This window comes from Cherax quadricarinatus, chromosome 58, assembly GCF_038502225.1.
Source record: "Cherax quadricarinatus isolate ZL_2023a chromosome 58, ASM3850222v1, whole genome shotgun sequence".
NCBI classification, from domain to species: Eukaryota; Metazoa; Arthropoda; class Malacostraca; order Decapoda; family Parastacidae; genus Cherax; species Cherax quadricarinatus.
Genome location: NC_091349.1, coordinates 11539816 through 11566693, shown reverse-complemented (window position 1 = coordinate 11566693; position 26878 = coordinate 11539816). Strand labels below are relative to the sequence as shown.

The following is a 26878-nucleotide window of genomic DNA, read 5'->3' as shown; positions in this document are numbered from 1 at the left end:
AAAGGGTTAACAGGAGAACATCTGGACTTACATCTTCAAGTGACTTATCTGTTGGAAGCAAATTCGGGAAAATTGCTTCATTGTTCAAGCGAGTGTAGTAAATAGGTACTTTGGCTTTATAAAATATTTACCTGAGTGTTAGAGAGGTCACTAGGTACCTAAGTGTTAGAGAGGTCACTAGGTACCTGAGTGTTAGAGAAGCCACTAGGTACCTGAGTGTTAGAGAAGTCACTAGGTACCTGAGTGTTAGAGAAGTCACTAGGTACCTTATTGTTAGAGAAGTCACTAGGTACCTGAGTGTTAGAGAAGTCACTAGGTACCTGAGTGTTAGAGAAGTCACTAGGTACCTGAGTGTTAGAGAAGTCACTAGGTACCTGAATGTTAGAGAAGTCACTAGGTACCTGAGTGTTAGAGAAGCCACTAGGTACCTGAGTGTTAGAGAAGCCACTAGGTACCTGAGTGTTAGAGAAGTCACTAGGTACCTGAGTGTTAGAGAAGTCACTAGGTACCTGAGTGTTAGAGAAGCCACTAGGTACCTGAGTATTAGAGAAGCCACTAGGTACCTGAGTGTTAGAGAAGTCACTAGGTACATGAGTGTTAGAGAAGTCACTAGGTACCTGAGTGTTAGAGAAGTCACTAGGTACCTGAGTGTTAGAGAAGTCACTAGGTACCTGAGTGTTAGAGAGGTCACTAGGTACCTGAGTGTTAGAGAAGCCACTAGGTACTTGAGTGTTAGAGAAGTCACTAGGTACCTGAGTGTTAGAGAGGTCACTAGGTACCTGAGTGTTAGAGAAGCCACTAGGTACCTGAGTGTTAGAGAAGTCACTAGGTACCTGAGTGTTAGAGAAGCCACTAGGTACCTGAGTGTTAGAGAAGCCACTAGGTACCTGAGTGTTAGAGAAGTCACTAGGTACCTGAGTGTTAGAGAAGTCACTAGGTACCTGAGTGTTAGAGAGGTCACTAGATATATGAGTGTTAGAGAAGCCACTGGGTACCTGAGTGTTAGAGAAGCCACTAGGTACCTGAGTGTTAGAGAAGCCACTAGGTACTTGAGTGTTAGAGAAGCCACTAGGTACCTGAGTGTTAGAGAAGCCACTAGGTACCTGAGTGTTAGAGAAGCCACTAGGTACCTGAGTGTTAGAGAAGTCACTAGGTACCTGAGTGTTAGAGAAGTCACTAGGTACCTGAGTGTTAGAGAAGCCACTAGGTACCTGAGTATTAGAGTAGTCACTAGGTACCTGAGTGTTAGAGAAGCCACTAGGTACCTGAGTATTAGAGAAGTCACTAGGTACCTGAGTGTTAGAGAAGCCACTAGGTACCTGAGTATTAGAGAAGCCACTAGGTACCTGAGTGTTAGAGAAGCCACTAGGTACCTGAGTATTAGAGAAGTCACTAGGTACCTGAGTGTTAGAGAAGTCACTAGGTACCTGGGTATTAGGGATGTTTCAGCAAAGCTCAAACAATAGTAACCCGCTCCAAGGGCTCATAACGTGACTGGATCTCATATAAAAACCATCCAACTCTCCTTTATAGATGTTCCCTTCTTACGCTAAGCACGATAAAGGATTAAGTCCTATAAAAAATCTCGTTGGTATCCAGACTTTGATTACGGGGTTTCAGTACGAGAGATTGGGGGATTAGCCAGAGGATTGAGATATTCTTATTAGACACGGAGGCTATAAGTCTAGGGATTATAGCCATCTCAAGTTAGAACTGGAGTGATAGCTGAAGGAGGACACTGTGAGAGGTGTGGAGGTTGAGGGTCTCCTGAGGTTCACACGGGGTGGGGGGTTTACATGAGGTTTAAACAAGGTTTAAAGGGTGGAATGGTTAAATTTGTGTTTATATTTGGGTGTAGGTGAGGAGGTTTTAACTGGCGTATATAGATCCGGGGAAGGTGAATCTTAGGTGAGGTCTGTAAGCTGAGGTATTTTAAGTAATAATATCAAAGCTTAGCTTAACTATTTGAATAACATTGAAGTTTACGTAATAGTTCGGATGTTTACAACATTAACATTAGATCTACCTTCTTAGTGATGTTGATGTTGAATGTTGGGGGTTAGGTGAGTGATGTTGATGTTGAATGTGGGGGTTAGGTGAGTGATGTTGATGTTGAATGTGGGGGTTAGGTGAGTGATGTTGATGTTGAATGTGGGGGTTAGGTGAGTGATGTTGATGTTGAATGTGGGGGTTAGGTGAGTGATGTTGATGTTGACTGTGGGGGTTAGGTGAGTGATGTTGATGTTGAATGTGGGGGTTAGGTGAGTGATGTTGATGTTGAATGTGGGGGTTAGGTGAGTGATGTTGATGTTGAATGTGGGGGTTAGGTGAGTGATGTTGATGTCTGCGTAGGTGTAAATACATCGAGACTCATACACCACTCTGTGTATATACTGTGAGAGATATACACCACTCTGTGTATATACTGTGAGAGATATACACCACTCTGTGTATATACTGTGAGAGATATACACCACTCTGTGTATATACTGTGAGAGATATACACCACTCTGTGTATATACTGTGAGAGATATACACCACTCTGTGTATATACTGTGAGAGATATACACCACTCTGTGTATATACTGTGAGAGATATACACCACTCTGTGTATATACTGTGAGAGATATACACCACTCTGTGTATATACTGTGAGAGATATACACCACTCTGTGTATATACTGTGAGAGATATACACCACTCTGTGTATATACTGTGAGAGATATACACCACTCTGTGTATATACTGTGAGAGATATACACCACTCTGTGTATCTACTGTGAGAGATATACACCACTCTGTGTATATACTGTGAGAGATATACACCACTCTGTGTATATACTGTGAGAGATATACACCACTCTGTGTATATACTGTGAGAGACATACACCACTCTGTGTATATACTGTGAGAGATATACACCACTCTGTGTATATACTGTGAGAGATATACACATATCTTGTATTTATCTTCTGTGTTTAAGTGTCATTTGTGTATGGAGAGTGAGGGCGGGATGGGTTGTTGAGATTGGGGAAGGGTTCTTCATCCAAGGAAATGGGGGTTCCCTCCTCCACTCCCTCGGATCAAACCTGATTACCTCCCATTCTCCAGGCATTGTGTGACCCTTACGGGCTTACCCCGTCTCCCGAAATAATTATAATTCCTATAATTCTCATTAAGCGAGAAAGATTATATAATTATACTGAGGGAGCGAGAATTATCTGTCATAGATATATTGAAAGAGGCCAGCAAAAATAATTCTTGTCCTGTTTAATGGCAAACCTTACCAGCCAACCAAAATATAATAATAATAATAATAATAATAATAATAATAATAATAATAATAATAATAATAATAATTATTATTATTATTATTATTATTATTATTATTATTATTATTTATAACATGCTATCTTCTTTGTCAAATAATAAAATAATTGGTTATAATCATAACCATAATTTTTAAAGGGGATGGAGGGGTAAGCCAGTGGAAGGCCTCGGTCAGATGACCAAAAGCTGCAGTTGTGTTGGTCATTATATGACTAAGACTCGCGTCAGGAAACACTTGTCCTGTTTCCTGACGAATGTTACTTAACTAAATATAATTCCACCGAGATTATTTACCAGGGTGGGAGGCGCCTCAGGCCGTGCGAAATATAACAGATTCGTGTAGTTTATTCGTGTAGTTTGTGTTATGTTAGTTGGTAGTGATGGTCTGTGTAGACTATGAAAGGTGAAGGAGAGTCCTAACTTGGTGAAGGAAGTTAGGTAGTGGGGCGAGATGAGGAGAATTTAAAGGAGATGGGTAGAAAATAAGGTGGTGAGATGACTGAAAAGAAAGTGGGAATAATGAGAGAGAGAGAGAGAGAGAGAGAGAGAGAGAGAGAGAGAGAGAGAGAGAGAGAGACAGACAGACAGACAGACAGAGAGAGAGAGAGAGAGAGAGAGAGAGAGAGAGAGAGAGAGAGAGAGACAGAGAGAGAGAGAGAGAGAGACAGGATGAGAGAGATCCTTAGCCTTGTCAAACAAAAAAAAAGAGAGACAGAGAGAGAGAGGCAAAGAGAGAGAGAGAGAGAGAGAGAGAGAGAGAGAGAAATGATGTTAAAACCCTCTTAAACATTTGCCTTCCGTGGCATTTAAATTCCTCGGCATTAACCTTCCCAGCATTAATATGACTTCACCAGCATTGAAAAACAAGGCACATGTGCAGCACTTGGGTATCTTCATTGCCGAAACTTCTCGCCTGCCTAGCAGGCTTCTTCACTCATATGCGGGTGGATATAACACTGGAGACAGCAGAAATAGTTTTGACGTGATCAGTCCGTCAGCCTTGGTAGGAGGTGATCAGTCCCTCCAGCTCTAAGGACTAACTACAACAATATTAACCACCACCCCTAACACGAACCACCACCATCCATCAACCACCACTAACTGCATAGCATTAAACACCACTGTCCATCAACCATCATCACTATCCCAGCATTAAATACAGCGTCTTTCATTCCCCCCCCCCTCTTACACAAAAAAACATTGAGCACTCCAGCATTACACAGTGCCTGGCAGGCAGCCAGAAGCGGCACTGTAATATTGCTTGACACTGGTAATTGTCAGAATAATAAAGGTTGAGGCCAAGACTGCCAAGGTTAAGCATGAGCAGCGGTGGTATGTTGTAATCCCAGTGCTGACAGGAACCTCTAGTAAGCTGCTTCTGAACACAGAACACGCTACGTCAGCGACAACAACAGTATTACCTCAGCAACAACAACACACTACCTCAGCAACAACAACAAACTACCTCAGCAACAACAACAAACTACCTCAGCAACAACAACACACTACCTCAGCAACAACAACACACTACCTCAGCAACAACAACACACTACCTCAGCAACAACAACAGACTACCTCAGCAACAACAACACACTACCTCAGGAACAACAACAAACTACCTCAGCAACAACAACACACTACCTCAGCAACAACAACACACTACCTCAGCAACAACAGACTACCTCAGCAACAACAGCACACTACCTCAGCAACAACAACACACTACCTCAGCAACAACAACACACTACCTCAGCAACAACAGACTACCTCAGCAACAACAACACACTACCTCAGCAACAACAACAGACTACCTCAGCAACAACAACACACTACCTCAGCAACAACAACAGACTACCTCAGCAACAACAACACACTACCTCAGCAACAACAACACACTACCTCAGCAACAACAACACAATACCTCAGCAACAACAACAGACTACCTCAGCAACAACAACACAATACCTCAGCAACAACAGCAGACTACCTCAGCAACAACAACACACTACCTCAGCAACAACAACAGACTACCTCAGCAACAACAACACAATACCTCAGCAACAACAACAGACTACCTCAGCAACAACAACACACTACCTCAGCAACAACAACAGACTACCTCAGCAACAACAACACACTACCTCAGCAACAACAACAGACTACCTCAGCAACAACAACACACTACCTCAGCAACAACAACAGACTACCTCAGCAACAACAACACACTACCTCAGCAACAACAACAGACTACCTCAGCAACAACAACACACTACCTCAGCAACAACAACAGACTACCTCAGCAACAACAACACAAAACCTCAGCAACAACAACACACTACCTCAGCAACAACAACACACTACCTCAGCAACAACAACAGACTACCTCAGCAACAACAACACACTACCTCAGCAACAACAACACACTACCTCAGCAACAACAACACACTACCTCAGCAACAACAACAAACTACCTCAGCAACAACAACACAATACCTCAGCAACAACAACACAATACCTCAGCAACAACAACACACTACCTCAGCAACAACAACACACTACCTCAGCAACAACAACACACTACCTCAGCAACAACAACACAATACCTCAGCAACAACAACACACTACCTCAGCAACAACAACAAACTACCTCAGCAACAACAACACAATACCTCAGCAACAACAACACACTACCTCAGCAACAACAACACACTACCTCAGCAACAACAACAAACTACCTCAGCAACAACAACACACTACCTCAGCAACAACAACACAATACCTCAGCAACAACAACACACTACCTCAGCAACAACAACAAACTACCTCAGCAACAACAACACAATACCTCAGCAACAACAACACACTACCTCAGCAACAACAACACACTACCTCAGCAACAACAACAAACTACCTCAGCAACAACAGCACAAAACCTCAGCAACAACAACACACTACCTCAGCAACAACAACAAACTACCTCAGCAACAACAACACAATACCTCAGCAACAACAGCACAAAACCTCAGCAACAACAACACACTACCTCAGCAACAACAACAAACTACCTCAGCAACAACAACACAATACCTCAGCAACAACAACACACTACCTCAGCAATAACAACACAATACCTCAGCAACAACAACACAAAACCTCAGCAACAACAACACACTACCTCAGCAACAACAACACAATACCTCAGCAACAACAACACACTACCTCAGCAACAACAACACAATACCTCAGCAACAACAACACAATACCTCAGCAACAACAACAAACTACCTCAGCAACAACAACACACTACCTCAGCAACAACAACACAATACCTCAGCAACAACAACACACTACCTCAGCAACAACAACAAACTACCTCAGCAACAACAACACACTACCTCAGCAACAACAACAAACTACCTCAGCAACAACAACACAATACCTCAGCAACAACAACACACTACCTCAGCAACAACAACACAATACCTCAGCAACAACAACACAATACCTCAGCAACAACAGCACAAAACCTCAGCAACAACAACACACTACCTCAGCAACAACAACAAACTACCTCAGCAACAACAACACAATACCTCAGCAACAACAACACACTACCTCAGCAACAACAACACACTACCTCAGCAACAACAACACACTACCTCAGCAACAACAACAAACTACCTCAGCAACAACAACACAATACCTCAGCAACAACAACACACTACCTCAGCAACAACAACACAATACCTCAGCAACAACAGCACAAAACCTCAGCAACAACAACACACTACCTCAGCAGCAACAACACAATACCTCAGCAACAACAACACACTACCTCAGCAACAACAACACAATACCTCAGCAACAACAACACACTACCTCAGCAACAACAGCACAAAACCTCAGCAACAACAACAAACTACCTCAGCAACAACAACACAATACCTCAGCAACAACAGCACAAAACCTCAGCAACAACAACACACTACCTCAGCAACAACAACACAATACCTCAGCAACAACAGCACAAAACCTCAGCAACAACAACACACTACCTCAGCAACAACAGCACAAAACCTCAGCAACAACAACAAACTACCTCAGCAACAACAACACAATACCTCAGCAACAACAGCACAAAACCTCAGCAACAACAACACACTACCTCAGCAACAACAACAAACTACCTCAGCAACTACAGCACAAAACCTCAGCAACAACAGCACACTACCTCAGCAACAACAACAGACTACCTCAGCAACAACAACAGACTACCTCAGCAACAACAACACACTACCTCAGCAACAACAACACACTACCTCAGCAACAACAGCACACTACCTCAGCAACAACAACAGACTACCTCAGCAACAACAACAGACTACCTCAGCAACAACAACACACTACCTCAGCAACAACAACACACTACCTCAGCAACAACAGCACACTACCTCAGCAACAACAACACAATACCTCAGCAACAACAGCACAAAACCTCAGCAACAACAACACACTACCTCAGCAACAACAACACAATACCTCAGCAACAACAGCACAAAACCTCAGCAACAACAACACACTACCTCAGCAACAACAACAGACTACCTCAGCAACAACAACAGACTACCTCAGCAACAACAACACACTACCTCAGCAACAACAACAGACTACCTCAGCAACAACAACACACTACCTCAGCAACAACAACACACTACCTCAGCAACAACAACACACTACCTCAGCAACAACAACACACTACCTCAGCAACAACAACACACTACCTCAGCAACAACAGCACACTACCTCAGCAACAACAACACACTACCTCAGCAACAACAACACACTACCTCAGCAACAACAGCACACTACCTCAGCAACAACAACAGACTACCTCAGCAACAACAGCACACTACCTCAGCAACAACAACAGACTACCTCAGCAACAACAACACACTACCTCAGCAACAACAACACACTACCTCAGCAACAACAACACACTACCTCAGCAACAACAGCACACTACCTCAGCAACAACAACACACTACCTCAGCAACAACAACACACTACCTCAGCAACAACAACACACTACCTTAGCAACAACAACACACTACCTCAGCAACAACAACACACTACCTCAGCAACAACAACACACTACCTCAGCAACAACAACAGACTACCTCAGCAACAACAGCACACTACCTCAGCAACAACAACACACTACCTTAGCAACACCAACAGACTACCTCAGCAACAACAACACACTACCTCAGCAACAACAGCACACTACCTCAGCAACAACAGCACACTACCTCAGCAACAACAACACACTACCTCAGCAACAACAACACACTACCTCAGCAACAACAGCACACTACCTCAGCAACAACAACACACTACCTCAGCAACAACAACACACTACCTCAGCAACACCAACAGACTACCTCAGCAACAACAGCACACTACCTCAGCAACAACAACACACTACCTTAGCAACACCAACAGACTACCTCAGCAACAACAGCACACTACCTCAGCAACAACAACACACTACCTCAGCAACAACAACACACTACCTCAGCAACAACAACACACTACCTCAGCAACAACAACACACTACCTCAGCAACAACAACAGACTACCTCAGCAACAACAGCACACTACCTCAGCAACAACAACACACTACCTTAGCAACACCAACAGACTACCTCAGCAACAACAGCACACTACCTCAGCAACAACAACACACTACCTCAGGAACAACAACACACTACCTCAGCAACAACAACACACTACCTCAGCAACAGCAACACACTACCTCAGCAACAACAACAGACTACCTCAGCAACAACAGCACACTACCTCAGCAACAACAACACACTACCTCAGCAACAACAGCACACTACCTCAGCAACAACAACAGACTATCTCATCAACAACAACAGACTACCTCAGCAACAACAACAGACTACCTCAGCAACAACAACACACTACCTCAGCAACAACAACACACTACCTCAGCAACAACAGCACACTACCTCAGCAACAACAGCACACTACCTCAGCAACAACAACACACTACCTCAGCAACAACAACAGACTACCTCAGCAACAACAGCACACTACCTTAGCAACAACAACACACTACCTCAGCAACAACAACACACTACCTCAGCAACAACAACAGACTACCTCAGCAACAACAGCACACTACCTCAGCAACAACAACACAATACCTCAGCAACAACAGCAGACTACCTCAGCAACAACAACACACTACCTCAGCAACAACAACAGACTACCTCAGCAACAACAACACACTACCTCAGCAACAACAACACACTACCTCAGCAACAACAACAGACTACCTCAGCAACAACAACAGACTACCTCAGCAACAACAACACACTACCTCAGCAACAACAACACACTACCTCAGCAACAACAGCACACTACCTCAGCAACAACAACAGACTACCTCAGCAACAACAGCACACTACCTCAGCAACAACAACAGACTACCTCAGCAACAACAACAGACTACCTCAGCAACAACAGCACACTACCTCAGCAACAACAACAGACTACCTCAGCAACAACAACACACTACCTCAGCAACAACAGCACACTACCTCAGCAACAACAACAGACTACCTCAGCAACAACAGCACACTACCTCAGCAACAACAACAGACTACCTCAGCAACAACAACAGACTACCTCAGCAACAACAGCACACTACCTCAGCAACAACAACAGACTACCTCAGCAACAACAGCACACTACCTCAGCAACAACAACAGACTACCTCAGCAACAACAACACACTACCTCAGCAACAACAACACACTACCTCAGCAACAACAACAGACTACCTCAGCAACAACAACAGACTACCTCAGCAACAACAACACACTACCTCAGCAACAACAACAGACTACCTCAGCAACAACAACACACTACCTCAGCAACAACAACACACTACCTCAGTAACAACAGCACACTACCTCAGCAACAACAACACACTACCTCAGCAACAACAACACACTACCTCAGTAACAACAACACACTACCTCAGCAACAACAACCCACTACCTCAGTAACAACAACAGACTACCTCAGTAACAACAACAGACTACCTCAGCAACAACAACAGACTACCTCAGTAACAACAACACACTACCTCAGTAACAACAACACACTACCTCAGTAACAACAACACACTACCTCAGTAACAACAACACACTACCTCAGCAACAACAACAGACTACCTCAGCAACAACAACACACTACCTCAGCAACAACAACAGACTACCTCAGCAACAACAACAGACTACCTCAGCAACAACAACACACTACCTCAGCAACAACAACACACTACCTCAGCAACAACAGCACACTACCTCAGCAACAACAACAGACTACCTCAGCAACAACAGCACACTACCTCAGCAACAACAACAGACTACCTCAGCAACAACAACAGACTACCTCAGCAACAACAGCACACTACCTCAGCAACAACAACAGACTACCTCAGCAACAACAACACACTACCTCAGCAACAACAGCACACTACCTCAGCAACAACAACAGACTACCTCAGCAACAACAGCACACTACCTCAGCAACAACAACAGACTACCTCAGCAACAACAACAGACTACCTCAGCAACAACAGCACACTACCTCAGCAACAACAACAGACTACCTCAGCAACAACAGCACACTACCTCAGCAACAACAACAGACTACCTCAGCAACAACAACACACTACCTCAGCAACAACAACAGACTACCTCAGCAACAACAACAGACTACCTCAGCAACAACAACAGACTACCTCAGCAACAACAGCACACTACCTCAGCAACAACAACAGACTACCTCAGCAACAACAACACACTACCTCAGCAACAACAGCACACTACCTCAGCAACAACAACACACTACCTCAGCAACAACAACACACTACCTCAGCAACAACAACACACTACCTCAGCAACAACAACACACTACCTCAGCAACAACAACACACTACCTCAGCAACAACAACACACTACCTCAGCAACAACAACACACTACCTCAGCAACAACAACACACTACCTCAGTAACAACAGCACACTACCTCAGCAACAACAACACACTACCTCAGCAACAACAACACACTACCTCAGTAACAACAACACACTACCTCAGCAACAACAACACACTACCTCAGTAACAACAACAGACTACCTCAGTAACAACAACAGACTACCTCAGCAACAACAACACACTACCTCAGCAACAACAACACACTACCTCAGTAACAACAACACACTACCTCAGCAACAACAACACACTACCTCAGTAACAACAACAGACTACCTCAGTAACAACAACAGACTACCTCAGCAACAACAACACACTACCTCAGTAACAACAACAGACTACCTCAGTAACAACAACAGACTACCTCAGCAACAACAACACACTACCTCAGTAACAACAACAGACTACCTCAGTAACAACAACAGACTACCTCAGCAACAACAACAGACTACCTCAGCAACAACAACAGACTACCTCAGTAACAACAACAGACTACCTCAGTAACAACAACAGACTACCTCAGCAACAACAACAGACTACCTCAGTAACAACAACACACTACCTCAGTAACAACAACACACTACCTCAGTAACAACAACAGACTACCTCAGTAACAACAACACACTACCTCAGTAACAACAACACACTACCTCAGTAACAACAACAGACTACCTCAGCAACAACAACAGACTACCTCAGTAACAACAACACACTACCTCAGTAACAACAACACACTACCTCAGTAACAACAACACACTACCTCAGCAACAACAACACACTACCTCAGTAACAACAACACACTACCTCAGTAACAACAACACACTACCTCAGTAACAACAACACACTACCTCAACAACAACACACTACCTCAGCAACAACAACACACTACCTCAGTAACAACAACACACTACCTTAACAACAACACACTACCTCAACAACAACAACACACTACCTCAGTAACAACAACACACTACCTCAACAACAACAACACACTACCTCAGTAACAACAACACACTACCTCAGTAACAACAACACACTACCTCAGCAACAACAACACACTACCTCAGCAACAACAACACACTACCTCAGTAACAACAACACACTACCTCAGTAACAACAACACACTACCTCAGCAACAACAACACACTACCTCAACAACAACAACACACTACCTCAACAACAACAACACACTACCTCAGTAACAACAACACACTACCTCAGTAACAACAACAGACTACCTCAGCAACAACAACACACTACCTCAGCAACAACAACACACTACCTCAGTAACAACAACACACTACCTCAGTAACAACAACACACTACCTCAGCAACAACAACACACTACCTCAACAACAACAACACACTACCTCAGTAACAACAACACACTACCTCAACAACAACAACACACTACCTCAGTAACAACAACACACTACCTCAGCAACAACAACACACTACCTCAACAACAACAACACACTACCTCAGTAACAACAACACACTACCTCAGTAACAACAACACACTACCTCAGTAACAACAACAGACTACCTCAGCAACAACAACACACTACCTCAGTAACAACAACACACTACCTCAGCAACAACAACACACTACCTCAGTAACAACAACACACTACCTCAGTAACAACAACACACTACCTCAACAACAACAACACACTACCTCAGTAACAACAACACACTACCTCAGTAACAACAACACACTACCTCAGCAACAACAACACACTACCTCAGTAACAACAACACACTACCTCAGCAACAACAACACACTACCTCAACAACAACAACACACTACCTCAGTAACAACAACACACTACCTCAACAACAACAACACACTACCTCAACAACAACAACACACTACCTCAACAACAACAACACACTACCTCAGCAACAACAACACACTACCTCAACAACAACACACTACCTCAGTAACAACAACACACTACCTCAACAACAACAACACACTACCTCAGTAACAACAACACACTACCTCAACAACAACAACACACTACCTCAACAACAACAACACACTACCTCAGTAACAACAACACACTACCTCAACAACAACAACACACTACCTCAACAAGAACAACACACTACCTCAACAACAACAACACACTACCTCAACAACAACAACACACTACCTCAGTAACAACAACACACTACCTCAACAACAACAACACACTACCTCAACAACAACAACACACTACCTCAGTAACAACAACACACTACCTCAACAACAACAACACACTACCTCAACAACAACAACACACTACCTCAGTAACAACAACACACTACCTCAGTAACAACAACACACTACCTCAACAACAACAACACACTACCTCAGTAACAACAACACACTACCTCAGTAACAACAACACACTACCTCAACAACAACAACACACTACCTCAGTAACAACAACACACTACCTCAGTAACAACAACACACTACCTCAGCAACAACAACACACTACCTCAGTAACAACAACACACTACCTCAGTAACAACAACACACTACCTCAACAACAACAACACACTACCTCAGTAACAACAACACACTACCTCAGTAACAACAACACACTACCTCAGTAACAACAACACACTACCTCAGTAACAACAACACACTACCTCAGTAACAACAACACACTACCTCAGTAACAACAACACACTACCTCAACAACAACAACACACTACCTCAGTAACAACAACACACTACCTCAACAACAACAACACACTACCTCAACAACAACAACACACTACCTCAACAACAACAACACACTACCTCAACAACAACAACACACTACCTCAACAACAACAACACACTACCTCAACAACAACAACACACTACCTCAGTAACAACAACACACTACCTCAGTAACAACAACACACTACCTCAACAACAACAACACACTACCTCAGTAACAACAACACACTACCTCAGTAACAACAACACACTACCTCAGTAACAACAACACACTACCTCAGTAACAACAACACACTACCTCAGTAACAACAACACACTACCTCAGTAACAACAACACACTACCTCAACAACAACAACACACTACCTCAGTAACAACAACACACTACCTCAACAACAACAACACACTACCTCAACAACAACAACACACTACCTCAACAACAACAACACACTACCTCAACAACAACAACACACTACCTCAACAACAACAACACACTACCTCAACAACAACAACACACTACCTCAGTAACAACAACACACTACCTCAACAACAACAACACACTACCTCAACAACAACAACACACTACCTCAGTAACAACAACACACTACCTCAACAACAACAACACACTACCTCAACAACAACAACACACTACCTCAACAACAACAACACACTACCTCAACAACAACAACACACTACCTCAACAACAACAACACACTACCTCAGTAACAACAACACACTACCTCAACAACAACAACACACTACCTCAACAACAACAACACACTACCTCAACAACAACAACACACTACCTCAACAACAACAACACACTACCTCAACAACAACAACACACTACCTCAGTAACAACAACACACTACCTCAACAACAACAACACACTACCTCAGTAACAACAACACACTACCTCAACAACAACAACACACTACCTCAGTAACAACAACACACTACCTCAGTAACAACAACACACTACCTCAACAACAACAACACACTACCTCAGTAACAACAACACACTACCTCAACAACAACAACACACTACCTCAGTAACAACAACACACTACCTCAACAACAACAACACACTACCTCAACAACAACAACACACTACCTCAGTAACAACAACACACTACCTCAGTAACAACAACACACTACCTCAACAACAACAACACACTACCTCAACAACAACAACACACTACCTCAGTAACAACAACACACTACCTCAACAACAACAACACACTACCTCAACAACAACAACACACTACCTCAGTAACAACAACACACTACCTCAGTAACAACAACACACTACCTCAGTAACAACAACACACTACCTCAGTAACAACAACACACTACCTCAGTAACAACAACACACTACCTCAACAACAACAACACACTACCTCAGTAACAACAACACACTACCTCAGTAACAACAACACACTACCTCAGTAACAACAACACACTACCTCAGTAACAACAACACACTACCTCAGTAACAACAACAGACTACCTCAGTAACAACAACACACTACCTCAGTAACAACAACACACTACCTCAGTAACAACAACACACTACCTCAGTAACAACAACACACTACCTCAACAACAACAACACACTACCTCAGTAACAACAACACACTACCTCAGTAACAACAACACACTACCTCAGTAACAACAACACACTACCTCAGTAACAACAACACACTACCTCAGTAACAACAACAGACTACCTCAGTAACAACAACACACTACCTCAGTAACAACAACACACTACCTCAGTAACAACAACACACTACCTCAACAACAACAACACACTACCTCAACAACAACAACACACTACCTCAGTAACAACAACACACTACCTCAACAACAACAACACACTACCTCAGTAACAACAACAGACTACCTCAACAACAACAACACACTACCTCAGTAACAACAACACACTACCTCAACAACAACAACACACTACCTCAGTAACAACAACACACTACCTCAACAACAACAACACACTACCTCAGTAACAACAACACACTACCTCAGTAACAACAACACACTACCTCAGTAACAACAACACACTACCTCAACAACAACAACACACTACCTCAGTAACAACAACACACTACCTCAGTAACAACAACGCACTACCTCAACAACAACAACACACTACCTCAACAACAACAACACACTACCTCAGTAACAACAACACACTACCTCAGTAACAACAACGCACTACCTCAACAACAACAACACACTACCTCAACAACAACAACACACTACCTCAACAACAACAACACACTACCTCAGTAACAACAACACACTACCTCAGTAACAACAACACACTACCTCAGTAACAACAACACACTACCTCAGTAACAACAACACACTACCTCAACAACAACAACACACTACCTCAGTAACAACAACACACTACCTCAACAACAACAACACACTACCTCAACAACAACAACACACTACCTCAACAACAACAACACACTACCTCAACAACAACAACACACTACCTCAACAACAACAACACACTACCTCAACAACAACAACACACTACCTCAGTAACAACAACACACTACCTCAACAACAACAACACACTACCTCAGCAACAACAACACACTACCTCAACAACAACAACACACTACCTCAACAACAACAACACACTACCTCAACAACAACAACACACTACCTCAACAACAACAACACACTACCTCAACAACAACAACACACTACCTCAACAACAACAACACACTACCTCAGTAACAACAACACACTACCTCAGTAACAACAACGCACTACCTCAACAACAACAACACACTACCTCAACAACAACAACACACTACCTCAGTAACAACAACGCACTACCTCAACAACAACAACACACTACCTCAACAACAACAACACACTACCTCAGTAACAACAACACACTACCTCAGTAACAACAACGCACTACCTCAACAACAACAACACACTACCTCAACAACAACAACACACTACCTCAACAACAACAACACACTACCTCAACAACAACAACACACTACCTCAACAACAACAACACACTACCTCAGTAACAACAACACACTACCTCAACAACAACAACACACTACCTCAGCAACAACAACACACTACCTCAACAACAACAACACACTACCTCAACAACAACAACACACTACCTCAACAACAACAACACACTACCTCAACAACAACAACACACTACCTCAACAACAACAACACACTACCTCAACAACAACAACACACTACCTCAACAACAACAACACACTACCTCAGTAACAACAACACACTACCTCAACAACAACAACACACTACCTCAGTAACAACAACACACTACCTCAGTAACAACAACAGACTACCTCAGTAACAACAACACACTACCTCAGTAACAACAACACACTACCTCAGTAACAACAACACACTACCTCAGTAACAACAACACACTACCTCAGTAACAACAACACACTACCTCAGTAACAACAACACACTACCTCAACAACAACAACACACTACCTCAGTAACAACAACACACTACCTCAACAACAACAACACACTACCTCAACAACAACAACACACTACCTCAGTAACAACAACACACTACCTCAACAACAACAACGCACTACCTCAGTAACAACAACACACTACCTCAGTAACAACAACACACTACCTCAGTAACAACAACACACTACCTCAGTAACAACAACACACTACCTCAACAACAACAACACACTACCTCAGTAACAACAACACACTACCTCAGTAACAACAACACACTACCTCAGTAACAACAACACACTACCTCAGTAACAACAACACACTACCTCAACAACAACAACGCACTACCTCAACAACAACAACACACTACCTCAACAACAACAACACACTACCTCAACAACAACAACACACTACCTCAACAACAACAACACACTACCTCAACAACAACAACACACTACCTCAGTAACAACAACACACTACCTCAACAACAACAACGCACTACCTCAACAACAACAACACACTACCTCAGTAACAACAACACACTACCTCAACAACAACAACGCACTACCTCAACAACAACAACACACTACCTCAACAACAACAACACACTACCTCAGTAACAACAACACACTACCTCAACAACAACAACGCACTACCTCAACAACAACAACACACTACCTCAGTAACAACAACACACTACCTCAACAACAACAACGCACTACCTCAACAACAACAACACACTACCTCAACAACAACAACACACTACCTCAGTAACAACAACACACTACCTCAACAACAACAACACACTACCTCAACAACAACAACACACTACCTCAGTAACAACAACACACTACCTCAACAACAACAACACACTACCTCAACAACAACAACACACTACCTCAGTAACAACAACACACTACCTCAACAACAACAACACACTACCTCAACAACAACAACACACTACCTCAACAACAACAACACACTACCTCAGTAACAACAACGCACTACCTCAACAACAACAACACACTACCTCAACAACAACAACACACTACCTCAACAACAACAACACACTACCTCAACAACAACAACACACTACCTCAACAACAACAACACACTACCTCAGTAACAACAACGCACTACCTCAACAACAACAACACACTACCTCAACAACAACAACACACTACCTCAACAACAACAACACACTACCTCAACAACAACAACACACTACCTCAACAACAACAACACACTACCTCAACAACAACAACACACTACCTCAGCAACAACAACACACTACCTCAACAACAACAACACACTACCTCAACAACAACAACACACTACCTCAGCAACAACAACACACTACCTCAACAACAACAACACACTACCTCAGCAACAACAACACACTACCTCAACAACAACAACACACTACCTCAACAACAACAACACACTACCTCAACAACAACAACACACTACCTCAGTAACAACAACACACTACCTCAGCAACAACAACACACTACCTCAGCAACAACAACAAACTACCTCAACAACAACAACACACTACCTCAGCAACAACAACACACTACCTCAGTAACAACAAGACACTCCCTCAGCAACAATAACAGACTACCTCAGCAGCAACACATTACCTCAGCAGCAACACATTACCTCAGCAGCAACACATTACCTCAGCAGCAACACATTACCTCAGCAGCAACACATTACCTCAGCAGCAACACATTACCTCAGCAACAACAGCACACTACCTCAGCAGCAACACATTACCTCAGCAGCAACACATTACCTCAGCAACAACACATTACCTCAGCAACAACAGCACACTACCTCAGCAGCAACACATTACCTCAGCAGCAACACATTACCTCAGCAGCAACACATTACCTCAGCAGCAACACATTACCTCAGCAACAACACATTACCTCAGCAACAACACATTACCTCAGCAGCAACACATTACCTCAGCAACAACACATTACCTCAGCAACAACACATTACCTCAGCAGCAACACATTACCTCAGCAACAACACATTACCTCAGCAGCAACACATTACCTCAGCAACAACACATTACCTCAGCAACAACACATTACCTCAGCAACAACAGCACACTACCTCAGCAGCAACACATTACCTCAGCAGCAACACATTACCTCAGCAGCAACACATTACCTCAGCAGCAACACATTACCTCAGCAGCAACACATTACCTCAGCAGCAACACATTACCTCAGCAGCAACACATTACCTCAGCAACAACACATTACCTCAGCAACAACAGCACACTACCTCAGCAGCAACACATTACCTCAGCAGCAACACATTACCTCAGCAGCAACACATTACCTCAGCAGCAACACATTACCTCAGCAGCAACACATTACCTCAGCAGCAACACATTATCTCAGCAACAACACATTACCTCAGCAGCAACACATTACCTCAGCAGCAACACATTACCTCAGCAGCAACACATTACCTCAGCAGCAACACATTACCTCAGCAGCAACACATTACCTCAGCAACAACACATTACCTCAGCAGCAACACATTACCTCAGCAGCAACACATTACCTCAGCAGCAACACATTACCTCAGCAGCAACACATTACCTCAGCAGCAACACATTACCTCAGCAACAACAGTAACAGTAACAACAGTCTGCCTAGTAGAGTCATTAGCTTTAAGAATAGTCTGGACAAATATGAGTGAGAAATGTTGGGTTTGAGAAAGAGGTGCCTAGCATGGGCCAGGAGGCCTGCTACTAACATCTTCCCTTCTTACCTTCCTCCACTAACACTCCTCGTCGAGCCGGTTAACAGGTGCACCATATTAATGGTACACACTGCCGATAGGTAGATCAGTAAGATACATGCACAACATTTACGTATATTGAAGAAACATATTTTCGCCAGGGCAGCTGGCTTTATGAGTCGTTACACAAGTGAGGACAATACTGGAGTACTGGTGAGTAGGACTCACCTGTGCCCTCACCTCCGCCAACAGGGAAGACTCCAAAATTTCTTTGTTGAGGGCGAGGAGGGATTGGAAGACTGTTTACAGAACTAGGTCACTGTTTTTACATAGAATGTATATTATAGGTTAATTAAAATAGCAATGTTTTGTAAGGATTCTTTTATTCGCAATTTATGTAAGAGTGAAACAGCAAATATCTACATCACAGAATAAGAACAACAATTACACTATATTGTATCAACATGCGAGTCATTAAATAATAAACTAATAATAATATTATTCTTCAGATGCTCTAGTTGGTAACAAAAGTATAGATAATACCTTCAACAGTCACACTCTTGACTCTTTAAGACGTTATTGCTAAAACTACAATATCATCTATTCTAATTCTGTTTCTCAAATAAGGTTTTGTTCGTCGCGGGCAGGAAGAGCTACATTAACATGTTGCAGAACTAACTGGTAAACTTACATTGACTCACACCCGCTTATAAACATCTATGAAAACATGACTACCAAGTTTCAACAAAGTAGAAGCGGAGATTTATACCTAAGAATTGGTTAAATATCTGATGATAATCATTACCAGGAGGTTTTGTGGCGGGCTTGAAGTTGCTCTTTGCTGCCACCACTGGTTGCAACTCTTCTCTCAGTGTACAAGACTCATGGCTTTGCTATCGACTAAGAGAGTGATTACCTATCAAGGCTGAGGGACGAATCACCTGAGAATTACCCTCCATTACTTCTACTGTCTCTAGTATTGTAATCATCTGTGTATCTGATGAAGCCTGCTGCGCAGGCGAACAGTTCCGTCAATAAAAATAACAATGTGTTACACATATCTTATAAAGACTATTCTCACATGAGTCCCACTGGATACCTCTCTAGTCTAAGCCACCAATTCCAGCTTGCTTTTGTCAACACATTTCTAAACGTGAAGTATGCGACTATCCTGGTCTGCACTCACAGTGTAGTTATTGACTGGATGTCTCGTCCGCAGTCATGCATCAGTAATACTGGTCAACACATCGAATTTATTTTATAGATAAAAGAAATGGTTATAACTGGCCATAATTTTTAAAGTGGTGGACCGGTAAACCAGCGGAAGGCCTCGGTCAGATGACCAGAAGCTGTTTCCTGACGAACCTTACCTAACCTTTTGGATAAAAATCATTATTTCCTTTTGTTTTTAATTTTGCCCTAGTGTTTCAGATGCGCGAGACACTTTACGAGTTACTTAATGCAAACTTAATTTTAACTTCCCAGGGAGTATCATATAAATGTATACAAAACCAATAAATTGATGAATAAGACACATGAATTACTTGGGTATCTGTATTGTTGAGATATTTCGTGCAAACACGATTATTTAAGCGAATTTAATACCGGAAACAATAGAATTAATAGCTTTCAGGTGATTCGATAATAAGCCTTGTTAGTTGTTAGTCTCTCTAGGTTGAAGCACAGGAATGTAGCCAGACCTTTTATACTCTGGACGAAGTGAGGTGAAGCAGTGGGAGTTGAGGTCACAGGTGAGCAGGGCCCACTAGTGAAAGTGGATCATCTAGTGGAAGTAGATCATCCTAAATAGTTGTTTAGTAAGCTAGTTGTAGAAGACGTCCCCAGCCCCAAGGCACTATGGTGTTGTTGTGTCAGACAAGTATGGCACTGATGGCGCACAATACCGACAAGTTGATAACCAAGACGCAATTATAGTCGATCAGTGGGTGAGCAATTAATGATTGGTTGCAAAGAACAAAAAGGCACAATACCGTGACTGGAACAATGTACAAATAACGCATACATAGGAGAAAGAAGCTTATGACTTTGTAAATGGTCCAAGTCGGACCGAAACGTCGTCGTAAGCTCCTCTCTCCTATGTGCGGGTTATTTGTTTACTGGTTACAGACATTTGAAGGTAAGGTGCGGCTGCTGGTTATAACCTTCTGTATCAAGACTGGGGCGATGAACACCTTGAAATTATGATAGGTACAAGGACACAAGTGCAACTAATGTGACATTTTATCGTGGCAACGTTTCGAAACGTTGCCACAATAAAATGTCACATTAGCTGCACTTGAGTCCCTTTACCTAACATATTGTCGTTATTTTTACCAACATTATTACCTTCAAATTATCTTTCCACGTCTTCCACTATCTTCAATGTAAAAGTCACTTCTGAATTAGGTTGGGAAAGCCGGCTACCGCCGGCGAAGCGTCTCATCATTAAAGATACCCAGGTACTGCACCTGTGTCTCCTTCATTAGTGTTCGATATATTGAACAGTTGCACAACGTTGTTGCAGACTTCGACGGAGGTGTTCCAAGATGTAGCAACACCTCATCTTAACAATATTACACAGACTCATAAGTCAAGATAAACACATCTACAACCGAGAATGAAATTTCGACTCTGCAAAACGACATTCGAATTTAAATCCAGGACCTCGGTAGCAAATACCGAGAACCAACTTCCTGAAGAAAAACATTAATATCAAAAAAGATGCTTTGTACTTGACAATATATACATATATATATATATATATATATATATATATATATATATATATATATATATATATATATATATATATATATATATATATATATATATATATATATATATATATATATATATATATTATTAAGGAAATGTTGCAGACAATGGCGTATTTTATTGTACTGGATTAAATTAAATTGTTGTGAGAGTGGATGGGTGTGGCTACACTGCAGGTGTGTGTCATGAGTGATGCATGTGTCCTCCAGGGAGCAGTTGCTAACACTTGCACCCAACAACACCCCCACACACTCCCCTCACCCACACATTCCCCTCACCCCAACATTCCCCTCACCACCACATTCCCCTCACCCCCACATTCCCCTCACCCCCACACTCCCCTCACCACCACACTCCCCTCACCCCCACATTCCCCTCACCCACACATTCCCCTCACCCCAACAATCCCCTCACCACCACATTCCCCTCACCCCCACATTCCCCTCACCACCACATTCCCCTCACCCCCACATTCCCCTCACACCCACATTCCCCTCACACCCACATTCCTCTCACCCCCACACTCCCCTCCCCACCACACTCCCCTCTCCACCACATTCCCCTCACCCCCACATTCCCCTCACCCCCACATTCCCCTCACCCCCACATTCCCCTCACCACCACATTCCCCTCCCCCCCACATTCCCCTCACCCCCACATTCCCCTCACCCCCACATTCCCCTCACCCCCACATTCCCCTCACCCCCACATTCCCCTCACCACCACACTCCTCTCACCACCACACTCCCCTCACCACAACATTCCCCTCACCCCCACATTCCTCTCACCCCCACATTCCCCTCACCCCCACATTCCCCTCACCCCCACATTCCCCTCACCACCACATTCCCATCACCCCCACATTCCCCTCACCACCACACTCCCCTCGCCACCACACTCCCCTCTCCACCACATTCCCCTCACCCCCACATTCCCCTCACCACCATATTCCCCTCACCCCCACATTCCCCTCACCCCCACATTCCCCTCACCCCCACATTCCCCTCACCCCCACATTCCCCTCACCACCACATTCCCCTCACCCCCACATTCCCCTCACCCCCACACCCCATCTTCTTGCATTCTTCGTTTTAATTTGTTACTATTTCTGTTCTATTGTTTGTTCTAATTTTCTGTTCTTCGGCATAACAGAGAAGTTCTTCATCTTCATCAATAACACCGCAACAACTCAACATTAATACATCCAAAATTATTAAATAAACAGTAACTTGTGCATGTTAACTCTCTATAAACATTCATAACCATTGTTCATATAAATTTAACGATGTAACTAAATACATTTAAGTCCACTTGTGATATTTTTGCCTAAAAAAGTTGAGTTTCTTGATTATTCCTCAAACTGTGTAACAACAGCTGTTAATATATATAATTTATTTTTATTTGGATGAGAGAAACATCAGAAACTTTCAATTAACTGCCATGAATATAAATATAAATTTGAGGTCATTTATGACTAAGGAAGTACGTCAGATGTTAGTGGTAGTTGCAAGAGGTGACGTCTCTCCTACACTGTTCTCAGGGTTAATGTTGTGTCATTATACTGCGCTAATTGAGCTCCTGTTCGGAGCCAGACCTACAGTGACCGCAGATGCGGTCAAACACATGGCTTCTCGAGGTCAATCCCAACAAATGCAAGATTTTAGGCGAAATCGAGATGAGGGAAGACCGGGAAGAGAGTACATTATGGGCGTAGAGAAAGTACAAATATCTAGGGTTGAACATAACACTAAGCATATAGTCAAAAATACATGTAAACTGTATAACGTCAGTGTTATATGCCAGGTTTGGAGACCTCAGAGTAACATTGATAAATGTAAATTAAAAAAATCCCGCAAAACCTGATACACGACATATGTTAGGATAATTATTGAGTACGCGGCGCCAGCATGGAGCCCACATCTAGTCAAGCACATGAGTAAACTCAGCAAGTTTCAATGGTTTATAACCAGTTTAGTACCAGAACTGGAGGAATGTACTATGAGAAGTTAAAGGAAGCGAATCTGAGATGTTCGGTTGCTTCAGGAATTGATGGGACAGATAGAGACAGACTATTTGAATTACGAGGACCAGGATCACAGGGACACAGATGGAAGCTGTAGACACACGTCAGCCACAGATACGTAAGGAAGTATTTGTTTAATCTTAGGTTGATTGAAAAGTGAAATATCTTAGATGAGGCAGTGTTGGTGGAGGTAAGCTCCACACACAGCTTCAAGAGTAGATATGATAAGGCTCAAGAGGCCAGAAGTTAATGAGGCAGATCAAAGAGGTCTAGGAGGGGCCAGGAGTACACATAACTCGGGTTTGGGTTTACACACACACACACACACACACACACACGGGGCCAGGAGCTGAGTCTCGACCCCTGCAACCACAATTAGGTGAGTACACACACAAGGCTCAATCGTGGCAGTAGTAGTTTGTTTGGCAGTATAAAAAGAAACACCAGCAGTCGAAACTATTTTTTGATTAGTATTGTTTGACGCAATTCCTACTGTTTTAACGCACTTGGCGTATACTGAAAGTGTGTTTACTTTCTTCTAGGATCTGTCCAAATTATATATATATATATATATATATATATATATATATATATATATATATATATATATATATATATATATATATATATATATATATATATATAAAATGTATGTATGTCGTGCCGAATTGGCAGGACTTGCGATCTTGGCTTAAATAGCAACGCTCATCTTGCCATATAAGACAAGCGAAAATTTGTGTATGCAATAATTTCGCCAAAATCATTCTAAACCTAACGAGAAAAATATATTTCATTGTGTTTGTTTAGTATTAAATTACTGTAAACGTTTTTAAAATATATTTAGTAGGATTAGGCTAAAATAAATTGAGCTTGTTAGAATAAGGTTAGGTAAGTTTTCTAAGATTCTTTTGGTGCAAAATTAATTTTTTTTACATTAACATCAATGAAAAAATATATCTTCAAACGTATAAGATAAATTTTTACAAAGGACTTAATTTTAAATAAGTTCTTGCTAATTGACCAGTTTTACATATTCGGCACGATATATATATATATATATATATATATATGTATATATATATATATATATATATATATATATATATATATATATATATATGTATATATATTAAAAATGTGTATGTGTGTGTAATGAAATCATCGTCATCCATGTTCTTTGACTCCGGCGTTTAGGTCTTCCCGTCTTCGCGTTGACGTATTCCCGTTTTCTTTGAGCACACCGTTGACGTATTCCCGTTTTCATGAGCACAGCGTTGACGTATTCCCGTTTTCTTTGAGCACAGCGTTGACGTCTCCCCGTTTTCTTTGAGCACAGCGTTGCCGTCTTCCCGTTTTCTTTGAGCACAGCGTTGACGTCTTCCCGTTTTCTTTGAGCACAGCACTAAGGTCTTGCCGTTCTTTCCTTCAGAATCCCTACACAAATGAGGAGTTCGACACGCGGAACATCGTGTGCGTGGGCGTGTCCGTGTTGGTAGAGGACCGCCAGGACCAGCCGCCCATCTTCAACAATGCTCCGCCCGTCACCCGCATCACTAGCAAGACCCGCAAGGTAATCTTTACACGCATTTCTCACGCTCATCTTACGCAGTTCCTATGCATTTCTTACGTATTTCCTACGCATTACTTTCACATTGCTTAC

General features: G+C 42.5%; 1 protein-coding gene across 2 annotated transcripts in view; it reads left to right on the top strand.

The window, feature by feature from the left end:
• The window catches only part of LOC128698064 (cadherin-86C-like), a 343481-nt gene that overhangs the window by 257865 nt on the left and 58738 nt on the right, over positions 1–26878 (top strand). For both annotated transcript variants that reach the window (XM_070097607.1, XM_070097606.1), the window contains exon 7: positions 26648–26788. In XM_070097607.1, the coding sequence (XP_069953708.1) occupies positions 26648–26788 (141 nt within the window). The remainder of the gene's footprint in view (positions 1–26647; positions 26789–26878) is intronic.